The sequence below is a fragment of the Cannabis sativa genome, chromosome 7, assembly GCF_029168945.1.
Source record: "Cannabis sativa cultivar Pink pepper isolate KNU-18-1 chromosome 7, ASM2916894v1, whole genome shotgun sequence".
NCBI classification, from domain to species: domain Eukaryota; kingdom Viridiplantae; phylum Streptophyta; class Magnoliopsida; order Rosales; family Cannabaceae; genus Cannabis; species Cannabis sativa.
This window is the reverse complement of record NC_083607.1, coordinates 46,865,593-46,877,064: the sequence shown is the minus strand read 5'-3', so window position 1 is coordinate 46,877,064 and position 11,472 is coordinate 46,865,593. Positions and strand designations below refer to the sequence as shown.

Sequence of the window (11,472 nt, the reverse complement as noted above, 5' to 3'; positions counted from 1 at the left end):
ATATAACTAAGAGTATTTTAGATACTAAAAAATAATAAAGGTCATTTGCTATATTATTTAAAAAAAATGACATTAAGCTTCAATAAAAATAAATAAAAGGCCATTTACTACTATTTCCCATTAAACTATGAGTTTATTATTATAAATTAGTTTATAAAAGTACACACACGTGACATTCTTAAAGGTTAGAACTTTACACATGATTTGGGGAGAGGATTCAAAAATCAACACTTAGCGAGTAGAAACTCTGCCATTTTTATTCCTTACATTTAAGAGTTTGTTCTTAACTTTACAACCACCATTAATAAAATACAAGGTGAGTAGACTATTATTAATATTTGGAGCTAAATCTCTTTAAATTTCGATATTTTTTATTAATATTTATTACAATTCTGGTTAATTTTTTTTATTAGGACTATGTATTTTTTTTTTTTGAAAATTCAATCAATAAATATAAAAATAAGTAATTAATAAAAAATACCATAAAATCTATCACCTTAGGAAACCGTTAATTCTTCTGGACGAAAGAAGCAAAAGTCTTTTAGGAAAATTTTACAATGCACTCCCTTAAAATAGATACATTGATGTACCCTTATCTATTTTAGCACTTGAAATAATTTTTTAGTCAAATTTTTTCTCATGGTCATGTACGTTATAGTTATTTAAGACATCCTGCAAAATTTTAAGAAATTTGGAAAAATTTAACACGCTGAAAAATACGTTCAAACAGTGTGTTGCACGCGTGACTATTTTATTTTATACGCGTGTAAAATAGACTCTATAACGTACATGAATATGAAAAAAAAAATAGACTAAAAAATTCTTCTGAATGTTGAAAAGGTACATCAGTACATCCCTTTTAAGAGAATTCAGTGTAGTCTTTTATAGTTTCCGATAACCAAACAAAATAATTTAGGGGACAAAAATCTGTAAGTGCAATAAATGAGGGGCATTTTTGTCCTAATATCCCATTGTTTGCGCGCGCAATCATGACATTCCCGTCTCCCTTTTTCTCTACTTTTGGCGCGAAACTGAAACACCTGCCCTCTCTCTGTAGAGTTCAGACTTCAGTAGAAGAGAAGAATACATTTAATTATTAAAATTTGAAAACAACCAAGAAATATTTCGGTTCTTAACTATCAATGGCGTCGGGTTCTGGATCGGGTTCGGGTATTCCAGAAACTGACGACTACGAATCGTTAGTTTCGATGACGGATGTGGACCATCTGAAGAGGATTTGGCGACGGGAAAAAGCGGCTCCGGAGATTTTTCAGTTCGAGACTGCTTTGATTGATCGAATCAGAGAACAAATCCAGTTGATGGTAAACCCTAGCTCTCAATTTTTCATCTTTTTTCTTCATATATATAAATATATAATATTTTGGTTGATTTAGCCGGATATTGATTGTAATTTAGTAACTATGCAAATAATTGGGGGATCTTAGTGTTGTGGGTTTTGAAACAGAAACCAGTCTTTACTTCATTCAATGTTATACTTGTTATTTAGGAAGAGACTGTAGATGAATTTGTGGAGAGTGGAGTCGATCCGCTGACAGTATCTCTCTACCAGATGGATTTGGACAGAACTCAATTCTTGTTGAGGTCATACCTTCGTATTCGTCTCCAAAAGGTAGTCGTTGCTTATTCATGTATTTATTTATCCTGGGTTGGATTTAAGTCCATATTTGTGCCTCCAAGAAAAAAAAAATGTAGTATTTATTAAAGAAAAAGAAAAAAAATGTGTAAGACATATTAGTACCCTGCTAAATTTGACGATATCCGATTATATAGATAGTGAAGCAAAAAGGTTTGGATCAGTTAATTGTTCCATGGACTAAGTTCTTCAAAAAATGCAGATTGAGAAATACATGTTCCACATCGTGAAGTCAACTGACCTCTTCAATCGTCTTTCAAAACAAGAGAAATCATTTGCTGAAAGGTAAAAGCTTTCAAAGTCTTTTAGTGAGAAAAGTATTTGTTTTGATGTTTAAAGTATTTTTGCGGTCGCAGGTGTTGTGATGATTTGAAGATGCATCTTGAAGAGAGTATTCTCTCAAGGTTACCCGAAAATTATCAGTCTATACTCCAACAATCAATAATAAGTGAAGAGACTGACATGGGTAATAAAAAAAATTTCATTTCTTTTTACTCTTTATTGATGCCATATTATCTTTTTTTTGTTGGTGTATACGCCTGTTTGCCTATGCCTGTTATGTCTACAAATGTAGGAACATTTGGTCTTCCATAGTTGAGAGAGGCTCCTATATTACAGTCCTGATTTATTATCTACATAAATGTAATATCTGCACTCATTTTAGTAACATCTTTGAGAACAATTACTGACAGCCTTCCTCTTAGTGGCTCAATCTGCTAATGGAGTTTACATCAGTACAATTCTCATTCTTTTTAGATGCTGAAAATGATCCATCATTTCTGTAGTGATTGTTCAGATGACATTGTTTTGCTAGCATAATGAGATGCTTTATCCCAGCTATGCCATTTGCTAGTGCCTGGATCATAGTATCATCTGAAGGGAAATTTGTTAAAAGGAGAGTACCTGACTGTGGATGTTATATTTTGGTGCCTTCTTTATCTTATAAATGTCAAAACAGAAATGTGGTATATATCAGAGTTAGTTCTTTACCATGAGGTCCATCTATCACCTTCCTAACATGACTTTTGGTACAGAAAACAAATGGTAATTATTTTCATATTTGTTTTATATAAATTTCAGTCCCAAAACCGCAGTTGGACGTGTTTGTCGTCTGTAAGACCAAGTATTATCTTGGACACATTCAGCTTGAGGATATGGATGATGGGAATCCAGATCACAGGTAGTTATCATATATATCTCTCATATGTGCTAAAGCTCGTTTTCCCCTTTTTTTCTCTGGCTCTTATTATTACTTCTACTTACTGGCTGGAGTTTTGCTTTTGGTAGTGGAAATCAGAGACCGTTAGAGGAACCTTTTGAAATGGAGCCCAATGTGTTGTACTTTGTTCGTTACAAGCCGATAAAGAAGTTTGTAGAGGAGGGAAGAATTGATTTATATTGAATATTCAACCCATTCAAGGGAAAACAAAAACTATTATGTCAGTTGGCCCTTCCTATGATAATTTGGTACCTTGTTTCTCATTGTGTTACCAATCTATTAATTAATGTTGGTGATATGCCAGTCATGCTACTACTGCCTTTTAGCAACTCAAAGAACTAACTAGGAAGGACAAAATGTGGAGGGTTGATTGATCAGCTTGTTTTGTCCTACCGTTAGAAGCATAATGGATGACTCTAATAATTGACTAAACTATTCAAGGGTCACACATTGATTTGGAAGTGTCTCGTGCCAATCGAAGTATAACGTGTTGAGTGTATGGGTCGTAAGATAAATGTTCGTTCCCATGTTACTGTCAATTTAGCTTTACAAATGACATTGACGAGTCATTGTGGTAGATATGCTAATATGTAGAAATGTCTTTTAAGTATAAATTTCATGAACATTCGATGTAATTAAAACTTTACTAGAACTACCAGCTCTATCTGCAGAATCTGTTATAAAAAAGTTAATCATATTTACTTAGTAAGAAAAACACGACTAGTAGATATACAACATTTGTCCACTTCACCAACAACAGGCCAAAATCTTTTGAAGGACCTCACAATTGTTCATGTTAAAAAATCTTAAGACAAAACATCAGTCTCTTTGGTGCATACATAATGTGGAACTTGTTACAAGGTGTGTCCAACGGTATCCAACCAACCAAACGGTATACATCTATATTTACTATATATTTAATGTAGGAATATCAAAAAATCTAAAAACCCAAACTAATCATGCTCCAATGGAGTTTCTGCAGTTTCATCAGTGCAGCTCCCTTGTTGAACTGAAAGGTCAGTTCAGTCAACAAAAAAAAACCCCAAGATGCAGTTCCATCAGGAAAAGAAAAACTACAAAATTATAAAATTCAGATAAGCATTCATTTGAAACAAAAAAATCAAACTAGTATTCTTCATAATCATGCTCTTCATAATGACCATAGCCATCATCATCCATTCCATAATCTGTAATAGCATAGTAATCTTGAATGGCATCGCCTTCTTCTTCACTGCCCAGTTTTTCATGTTCGAAGTCATTATTATTTGTCTCTCCTGAACTATAAGCTTCAGAGTTGAATTTTTCATTGTCCAGCGTTCTCCCGCCTTCTCCAAATCCTATTTCTTGAACGTGATCCTATATGACATTTGACAATATGATATATAACTAAAAAATTTAACAGCTGAATTTAGAGTATCCTACATCAAATTACTACAGAATCATTGTAATTTCTATAAAACATATTCAGCCATAAACTATGCCCAGATACACCTTTTAAATCCAATCTCTATTAAAAGAAAAAATAAGAATTCATTTTATGTTTTGTAAGGACACCTTTCCCCTTCCAAAACTGTGTACCTTTTTAAGTATAATAAGACATTGGTGACGTATAAAAGAGGTTCCCTAGTTTTCAGTGTTAGAGGTACGTACCTGCTCAAGTTTATTCAACATATCGTAATTGATCTTTGAACTCAATTTCTGCAAAAGTAAATATTTGTATACTTCAGTACCCAGTCAGTATACATGAAAATGGCAATATAATTACCTTCTATCTAAAACACTACTTGAGAAACATGCGAATTATGATATTCATTTGATAGCTAAGTTAACCACTCTAATTTGGCTTTCTTTTTGCTTATTGCTATTTAATTTCATCAAGAAGTAATAACCTACAAGAATCTATTAAAAGCACCATCTTTCTGATCCACTGAAAACATGATCCGTTACCTTCTCATTATTCTTTTTCTGTGAAGGTTTAACAACCTTAGCTGGATCAACTTTCTTGGCAGTTTTGGCTCGCTTCTGGCTCGTCCCCTGCCAAATTTAATAGTTACAGAGGAATTAGCATTATTTTTATGTTGTTCAAAAGGTTAAACAATAAAGTACATGCAAAGTTTAAACTGTAAAGAACTTTGAAGTTTTGAACACACCTATCCTTGGAAAAAAAGCTAACAAAACCTTAGAACAAATATTTTGTAATATATCAGAGAGATGGATTTTACATATTCACTAAAAGATATAGACAGGTAATGCCATTAAGAAATGACATTCAAGGATGACTCTGGATCACCTCAAAATAAAATAATAAAGAAGAAGAAGAAGGCAAGTGTGGATTCCAATTTCTAAACACCCGTAGTTGGAAGAAAAATACATTCAATGAAATCAAGAACAAGAACTCATCACAGAGCAGTTTGAGCATACATAGCTGAGTTTTCCAGACTTCTAACTAGTAAATCAGGACATTCTTTGTAGTAAGTAATTAAATGGACACTGGCACAGAAAATTCACGTGAGATAATGTACAAGATGCAAAGAAAGATGAATTTTTTTTGTAACTGTTATGTCATATATGCTCGATATCAATGCCCTGTAACTCATTATTAGTACCTCAAATCTCAAATGGATGGTTATCAAGTGACCAGTAAACAACAGTTATCATTCTTAAAAATTCTTTTTGGTATGAAATTTTTGCTGATAAAAATTATATTACGGGTGATTAGGGTTGGGTATAATTTTTCCTCCTAAGTGTATTCAAATTTGCAAGTTTCTGTCACTACAATTACATTAGCCAATCCAAAGGTGGTGGGACTTGATAATGAAGCAAACGTTTGCATTAAGCATTTTGGGATCAACTAATAACTCCAAGATTAGAAAGGAGACAGTTGACTTATGCTACTAGTAAAGGGGAACTGGCGAACTCCAAAGAACTACCAAAACAAAACATATTCTACTTTTTCTCTAACTGTCAAATTCTTTATCAATTATTGTATACATTTTTATGAGAGAGAAGTACAATATTTCAAAGATGAGTAACTTTGTACCTCAAACCTGAGATGGAACTCTTATTTTGGAATAGCTACCAAAACATCCAAATTGTTCTTTTATCCAATTTGATCATTTGTTTCAATCAGCAGTCCTTCCTCCTTAGTAAGCTTTCAAATTCACTATGGCATACCATTCATTTTGTCAAGTGAATAATCTAATATGGATAAAAGAGACGACCATACCTCTGACAACTTCAAAATAAAGTAAGAGTAGGGAAAATGAAACCTATCAGGCATTATAGAACTAACACATAACATAACAAGACATCAAGTGCTCTAATGAGAAATATTTTCCCTGCCACTTTGTTATGCATACAAGTACCATCATGGTACATTATAAATTCATGTTATGGGGACATTGAGAACATCGATTGCTTCCAAAAGTATTGTGGTAACAGTAGCTGAACTAAGTTGATTTCAGGGGTAGGTATGGGCTACAATTTTTCAAAAAATTTAATAAAGAAGGCTTGCTTTATCACTAACAAGTTTTTTAATGAAAAGAACTCAAATTTTAAACTATTTAAGGGGAATGCATCTATAAAGTATAATGGTAAATGTGAAATAATTCTATCATGATATTGCCTGCCTTTGATAGATGGATGAAAAGCATTGTATTGATGAGAAAACATTATGGGAGTAAAATTATTTTCTCCTGGAACCACTTTAAAAAATTCAAACAATTTCCATCATCTATAGCGCATAAATTCTATAAATCCATCTAATCATCAGCACATATTAACCAGGCTTATCATCAACACAATCAAACGTTTTAATCTACTATATATATGAAAAAAAAAACTTGAATCAATAATGAAACTGCCAAAGACATTACCTTCTGATAGTCCATATTCATTGTTTCCCAAATGACCCTTTTATAAGATGCAACCTTATTGCTGTTAAGATATCTAAAAACCTATAAAATAGAGAGTATTGTCATTAGAACATTCATTTATTGAGGGAAAAAAAAAGAAAACTGAAGCAGAAGAATCTACATACATAATTCAATAAGAAAACAAACCCGGACCATAATCTTAGGACACAAAATCCTTCTTAAATCAGTATGAATTAACTGACTTTAAAAAGCAATGAAAAAGATCTCGGAAAAAAAAAAAAAGCAATCAAAATATAGTAAACATCACATTCAACAACTTACAAAGTTTTTAATCACAACAATGTAATCATAGCATGATCTAACAACTAAAATAGCTTATTTTATTTATTTACATATTTTGGTAAGAAAAAAAAGAGAAAACCTTAAAGCGATTTAGTGAAGGACCATTTGGCATTGAAAAAGAAATATGTTGTCAAACCAATCCTAAAATTTTCTAAAACAATAATTGGTCAGCCATAGCAACATTGTTCTTACAAAATCAAAATGACAATCCCAACAACAACATTTAACAAAAATTGCATATCAACATGAAAAATAAAATAAAACAACACCACTAAACAAAAATAAAAGATAAGACTAATACATACCTCAGCATCACTAACACTGCTGTAAAGGTTTCTTGAATTAGCATCACCATTTTTGGCACCTAAAATCGTCAAAATTCAATTCAAACATGTGTATAACTAACCATTTATGAATGTTAAGTAATAATGTGACTGAACACACCTGTTGGGTTTTGAGTATCAACCTTTCGCATTGGATTAGAAACTACGGTCGATTCTAATTGTTCGGCTTTTTTGTCGTCCATGGCAGAGGAAGGAAAAGAACAAAAAGCTTTATCGGTGAGTTTGAGAATTGAGATCGAAGTTTACGTAGCTTGCTATTTCGCCGCCTCATATACTTCGATTCCCGCCTGGACTGTTTGTGCTCTAACAGGCTATCCTTTTGGGCTATTTAGAGCTTGTTTGGCTTTCAAGTTTAAAAACTGTTTTCACTTTTTAAAAACTAAAAATAGTTTTTTAAAACTAATTGATAGTGTTTGGCTAAAATTTTTAAAAATCATTTTTAAAAACTGGATTAAAAAAAAAACAAAAAGCTGAAAACATCAAAATGATGTTCTCTGAATTTTTAAAAACTCAACAAAAATTCTCAAACAAAAAAAAGAGAACGAGTTCTCTGAATGTGTTCTCTCTATCCTATAGTGTAATCAGGTATCTTCCAGCGTTATATCTCTTCTTCCTAGAAAGTATTTACAACTCTTCTCATCTTCTTCATCATCATCATCTTCTTCTTCTTTATCTTCATTTTCTTCTTCTTCTGTGCCCTAGAAATGGCCTTTTGATTTTTCTAATTTATTTTTTTGATTTACTTTAATTAGGTTTTGAATTGCAATGGGCTTACTCCAGATTTGAGTTCTAAAGAGAAGACAAGTTGACAAATAAGGTTAGTTCAGTTTGAGCAATACTTTTTGATTCATTTTCTTATGAATTTTTTGGGTTTCAATTGTGTTGTGTGAGATAATTGAGATTTTCTTAAATTAGTTGCCTATATTCTGTTTATTCAATTTGTATAAGAAAAATTTTGATTAAGCTGATTATATTTTGTTGCTTGAGGATGAATATTGTGATTTGAGGTTGTTAATATGAATATCGTGATGTGGGTTCTTATGTGATGTTTGGTTTCAGCAATAATGTATGTTTTTCTTAATAAATTTTAAGCTATTTTTCATTATATTGTGGGTTCTATCTTAGTGGTTTGGCTTGGCTAGGCCCTCATTCTCATCAGATTTAGGGATCTTTGAAATATTTGGGGTGTTGGGTTTGTGGGGATATGTGTTTGTGTATTTGAAGTTTATCTTCAGAACACTGTGTATCATGTCTCTTCGTGTCTTCTTGTTGTGTAATCAAAGGGTGCACCAGCAACGATTATATAGGGATGAGCGGTCATGTAATAAGATCCAACATCTTGGTTAGTAGTGAACATAATACAGCTAAGTATGGGGCTTGAATTTATTATAATTTTAGTTTGAGCATTGCTATAAACCACCCTTCTACATCAAGCATATATGCATCTTTCTCTTCTTAATTACCTACTCCAATAGTGAATAGTACTGTGCCATTATTAGTCTTTAGAAAACAATTGGAATTGTGAAGAAATGGAGGTTTTGGTTCCGAGAACTATTCAACAGACTGTCACAGCCCCACCCTTTCTTTCTTCCATACATATTACATATTGAAAATTGTCCTGTGTTGGAGTCACTTCTAGATTGGGGATTACACTCCAAAGTAGAAAGTATTCAGTTGTGTTACACAAAAGCGCTTTTTCAGAACCATAGTAAATGGAATCCACAGAGACTCTCATGTTTGAAAACCTTAAATATCATTGGGTTGGAAGATAAATCGTTTCCTGATGAAGGATTCCTTCCTATATATCAATCTTGAAACAGTTTACATCCAACATTGTAGGAACCTTGAAAGCCTAAACTGCAAGGCCTTTCAACAACTCACATCCCTCACTGTCTTATTGATTAATAGTTGTAAAAGGCTTCAGTGCATGCCAGAAGAAGACCTTCCTACTTCCCTTTCTGAATTACATATAAACAAATGTCCAATAGTGAATAGTACTGTGCCATTATTAGTCTTTAGAAAACATTTTTTTAATCATCATTCCTTTAGTAATATTTCATGATATATTTATCTTATATTACCTAATCATTTTGTATTGTTATAACATGAGGTAGTTATTATTTTATTATTTTTATTATTAAGAATGAGAAATTGATAAAAAGAAGACTTTGGTTCTAATTCTCTCAAAGTTGGCATCAACCCATTTGGCCCATGTTCTCAGCCCTTTCTCCAAAGCAGCCACACTATCCATATCTTGTTTTTATTACTTTATATTGTAAGTTCCTGGAAGATTTCTTTTCTTCTTAGGCAAAAGTACTGATTGTTGTTGTTGATGAGAAGAAGAATCGTTGCTATTAGTACTACTAATTGGTATATGTTTTTTTTGTTGATGATTATTATTATTTCCTTGAATAACTTCTTCATCTCCAGTAGTTGTAGTACTACTGTTAATAATATGAATATTATTATTATTATTTGATAGGAGTTATGTATAATTGTTGTTATAACTTAGAATTTTAGACTTACATACACAGGAAGATAATTTTTGCTATGGCATATTGCTAGATTTGAAATGAGTATGACAACTGAGAATATAGATGATGATACATGCTTGTGGGGACCAACTATAGAGAAATTTTTTATTGATATCATGGTTGATGAAGTGAATAAGGGAAATATGACAAGTGGTCAGTTTAGCTCAAAGACATGGGCAAGAATTCTTGAGGATTTGCAAAGTAAAAGTAAGCGAAAGTATGTAATGAAACAAGTTAAGCAAAAGTTTCATAGGTTACGCACCAGGTATCGTGAGTTTTCTGAATTGTCGAAACAAACTGGATTTGGTTGGAGTCGTGAAAAAGATACTGTGACTGCTCCTGAAGAAGTATGGCAGAATTATATAAGGGTAAGAACTTATTAAGTTTATTATTTAAAAGAGTTAGTCTTTAATCAAATAAAGTGATAAGTTAGTTCCTTTTCTTTGTTTAGGCACATCCAAGGGCAGCACAATATCAAAAGAAAGGATGTGATCATTTTAGATTGTTGGAACTAATTTTTAGTAAATCAACTGCGACTGGTTTACACCATCGTTCTGCTGCTTCAGGTCCACCCAATACTGATAGTAATTGCTTGTTGTACACTTCATAATTTTATTCGACAACGCACCCAATATGATCATATGTTTAGAGAATGGGAAGAAAAAGAACTTGAGAGTGAAGACAACATAGAAGGATGGGAAACCAGTGTGTCAAGATATGAAGTTAATTTGTCTGATGAATCTGCTGCGGCAATGGCACGTGTTCGAGATCGTATTGCTCAAACTATGTGGACGGCTTATAATAATAGAAATTAGTCAATTATATTTTAATGTTTGATGATACATTCAGGATTAAATTTATTTTTATAAGGATATATTGTAGACTAATGGTTATTTTACATCTATTTTAGATTAAAAAATTCTTTAAGAATTTCATAATTATATTTTTAAGTATTATAATATTATATTTACTTATTATTTAAAATTATTTTTTTAAATAAATTAGATATTAATATGTTATTGAATTAAATTAAAATTTGTAATATTTATTTTTTTAAAAAAAAAAACAACACAACACCAAAAAAAAATAATAATAACAGTAATTTTTTTATTTTATATATATTTTTTTTAAAAAAAAACAATTTTTAAAAACTTGTTGTTTTTACTATCCAAACATGTTTTCAGTTTTTGTTGTTTAAAAACTGTTTTTAAAAAATATTAGCCAAACACCATTTAATTTTTAAAATGACAAAAAACTGTTTTCTGTTTTCACTTTTAAACTGTTTTACAAATAGTTACTGTTTAGTGAAAATTACACAAAATATGGGTTTTTAAAACTTTATTATAAAAATATGGTAAATTTAGGTTTGACCACTTTGTATGGCATATTTTTATTTTTAGACTTTTTTATTTTTTATGGTATTTACTATACCATATATATGTACTTATTTTTCAAACTCTATATTTATTATTTAGATTTACCATCTCTTTCTTTCTTTCCCGTA

The 11,472-nt window shown here is 31.4% G+C and overlaps 3 protein-coding genes across 5 annotated transcripts; 2 read left to right on the top strand and 1 right to left on the bottom strand.

The window, feature by feature from the left end:
• Positions 1–918: 918 nt before the first annotated feature.
• LOC115697802 (DNA replication complex GINS protein SLD5) lies at positions 919–3,588 on the top strand. The gene is made up of 6 exons (XM_030624933.2): positions 919–1,322; positions 1,508–1,630; positions 1,857–1,939; positions 2,011–2,120; positions 2,735–2,834; positions 2,942–3,588. Exons 1-6 carry the CDS (start codon positions 1,143–1,145, stop codon positions 3,054–3,056), a joined length of 711 nt encoding a protein of 236 aa, XP_030480793.1. The 5' UTR covers positions 919–1,142; the 3' UTR covers positions 3,057–3,588.
• Positions 3,589–3,642: 54 nt separating this feature from the next.
• On the bottom strand, positions 3,643–7,666 carry LOC115697803 (uncharacterized). The gene is made up of 6 exons (XM_030624935.2): positions 7,535–7,666; positions 7,396–7,454; positions 6,749–6,829; positions 4,821–4,907; positions 4,524–4,571; positions 3,643–4,229 (listed from the first exon to the last, which is right to left on the bottom strand). The coding sequence occupies exons 1-6, from the start codon at positions 7,614–7,616 to the stop codon at positions 3,999–4,001; spliced, it is 588 nt and encodes a 195-aa protein (XP_030480795.1). The 5' UTR covers positions 7,617–7,666; the 3' UTR covers positions 3,643–3,998.
• Positions 7,518–10,895, top strand: LOC115697804 (L10-interacting MYB domain-containing protein). Of its 3 annotated transcripts, none has more exons than XM_030624937.2 (4): positions 7,518–7,650; positions 8,187–8,251; positions 10,000–10,336; positions 10,420–10,895. In XM_030624937.2, the coding sequence occupies exons 3-4, from the start codon at positions 10,007–10,009 to the stop codon at positions 10,576–10,578; spliced, it is 489 nt and encodes a 162-aa protein (XP_030480797.1). In that variant the 5' UTR covers positions 7,518–7,650; positions 8,187–8,251; positions 10,000–10,006; the 3' UTR covers positions 10,579–10,895. The 3 variants fall into 3 exon arrangements, with proteins under 3 accessions (XP_030480797.1, XP_030480796.1, XP_060974875.1); XM_030624936.2 differs by lacking the exon at positions 7,518–7,650 and adding an exon at positions 7,881–8,019; XM_061118892.1 differs by lacking the exon at positions 7,518–7,650 and adding an exon at positions 7,881–8,019 and having other exon boundaries at positions 9,955–10,336.
• The last annotated feature ends 577 nt before the right edge of the window (positions 10,896–11,472 follow it).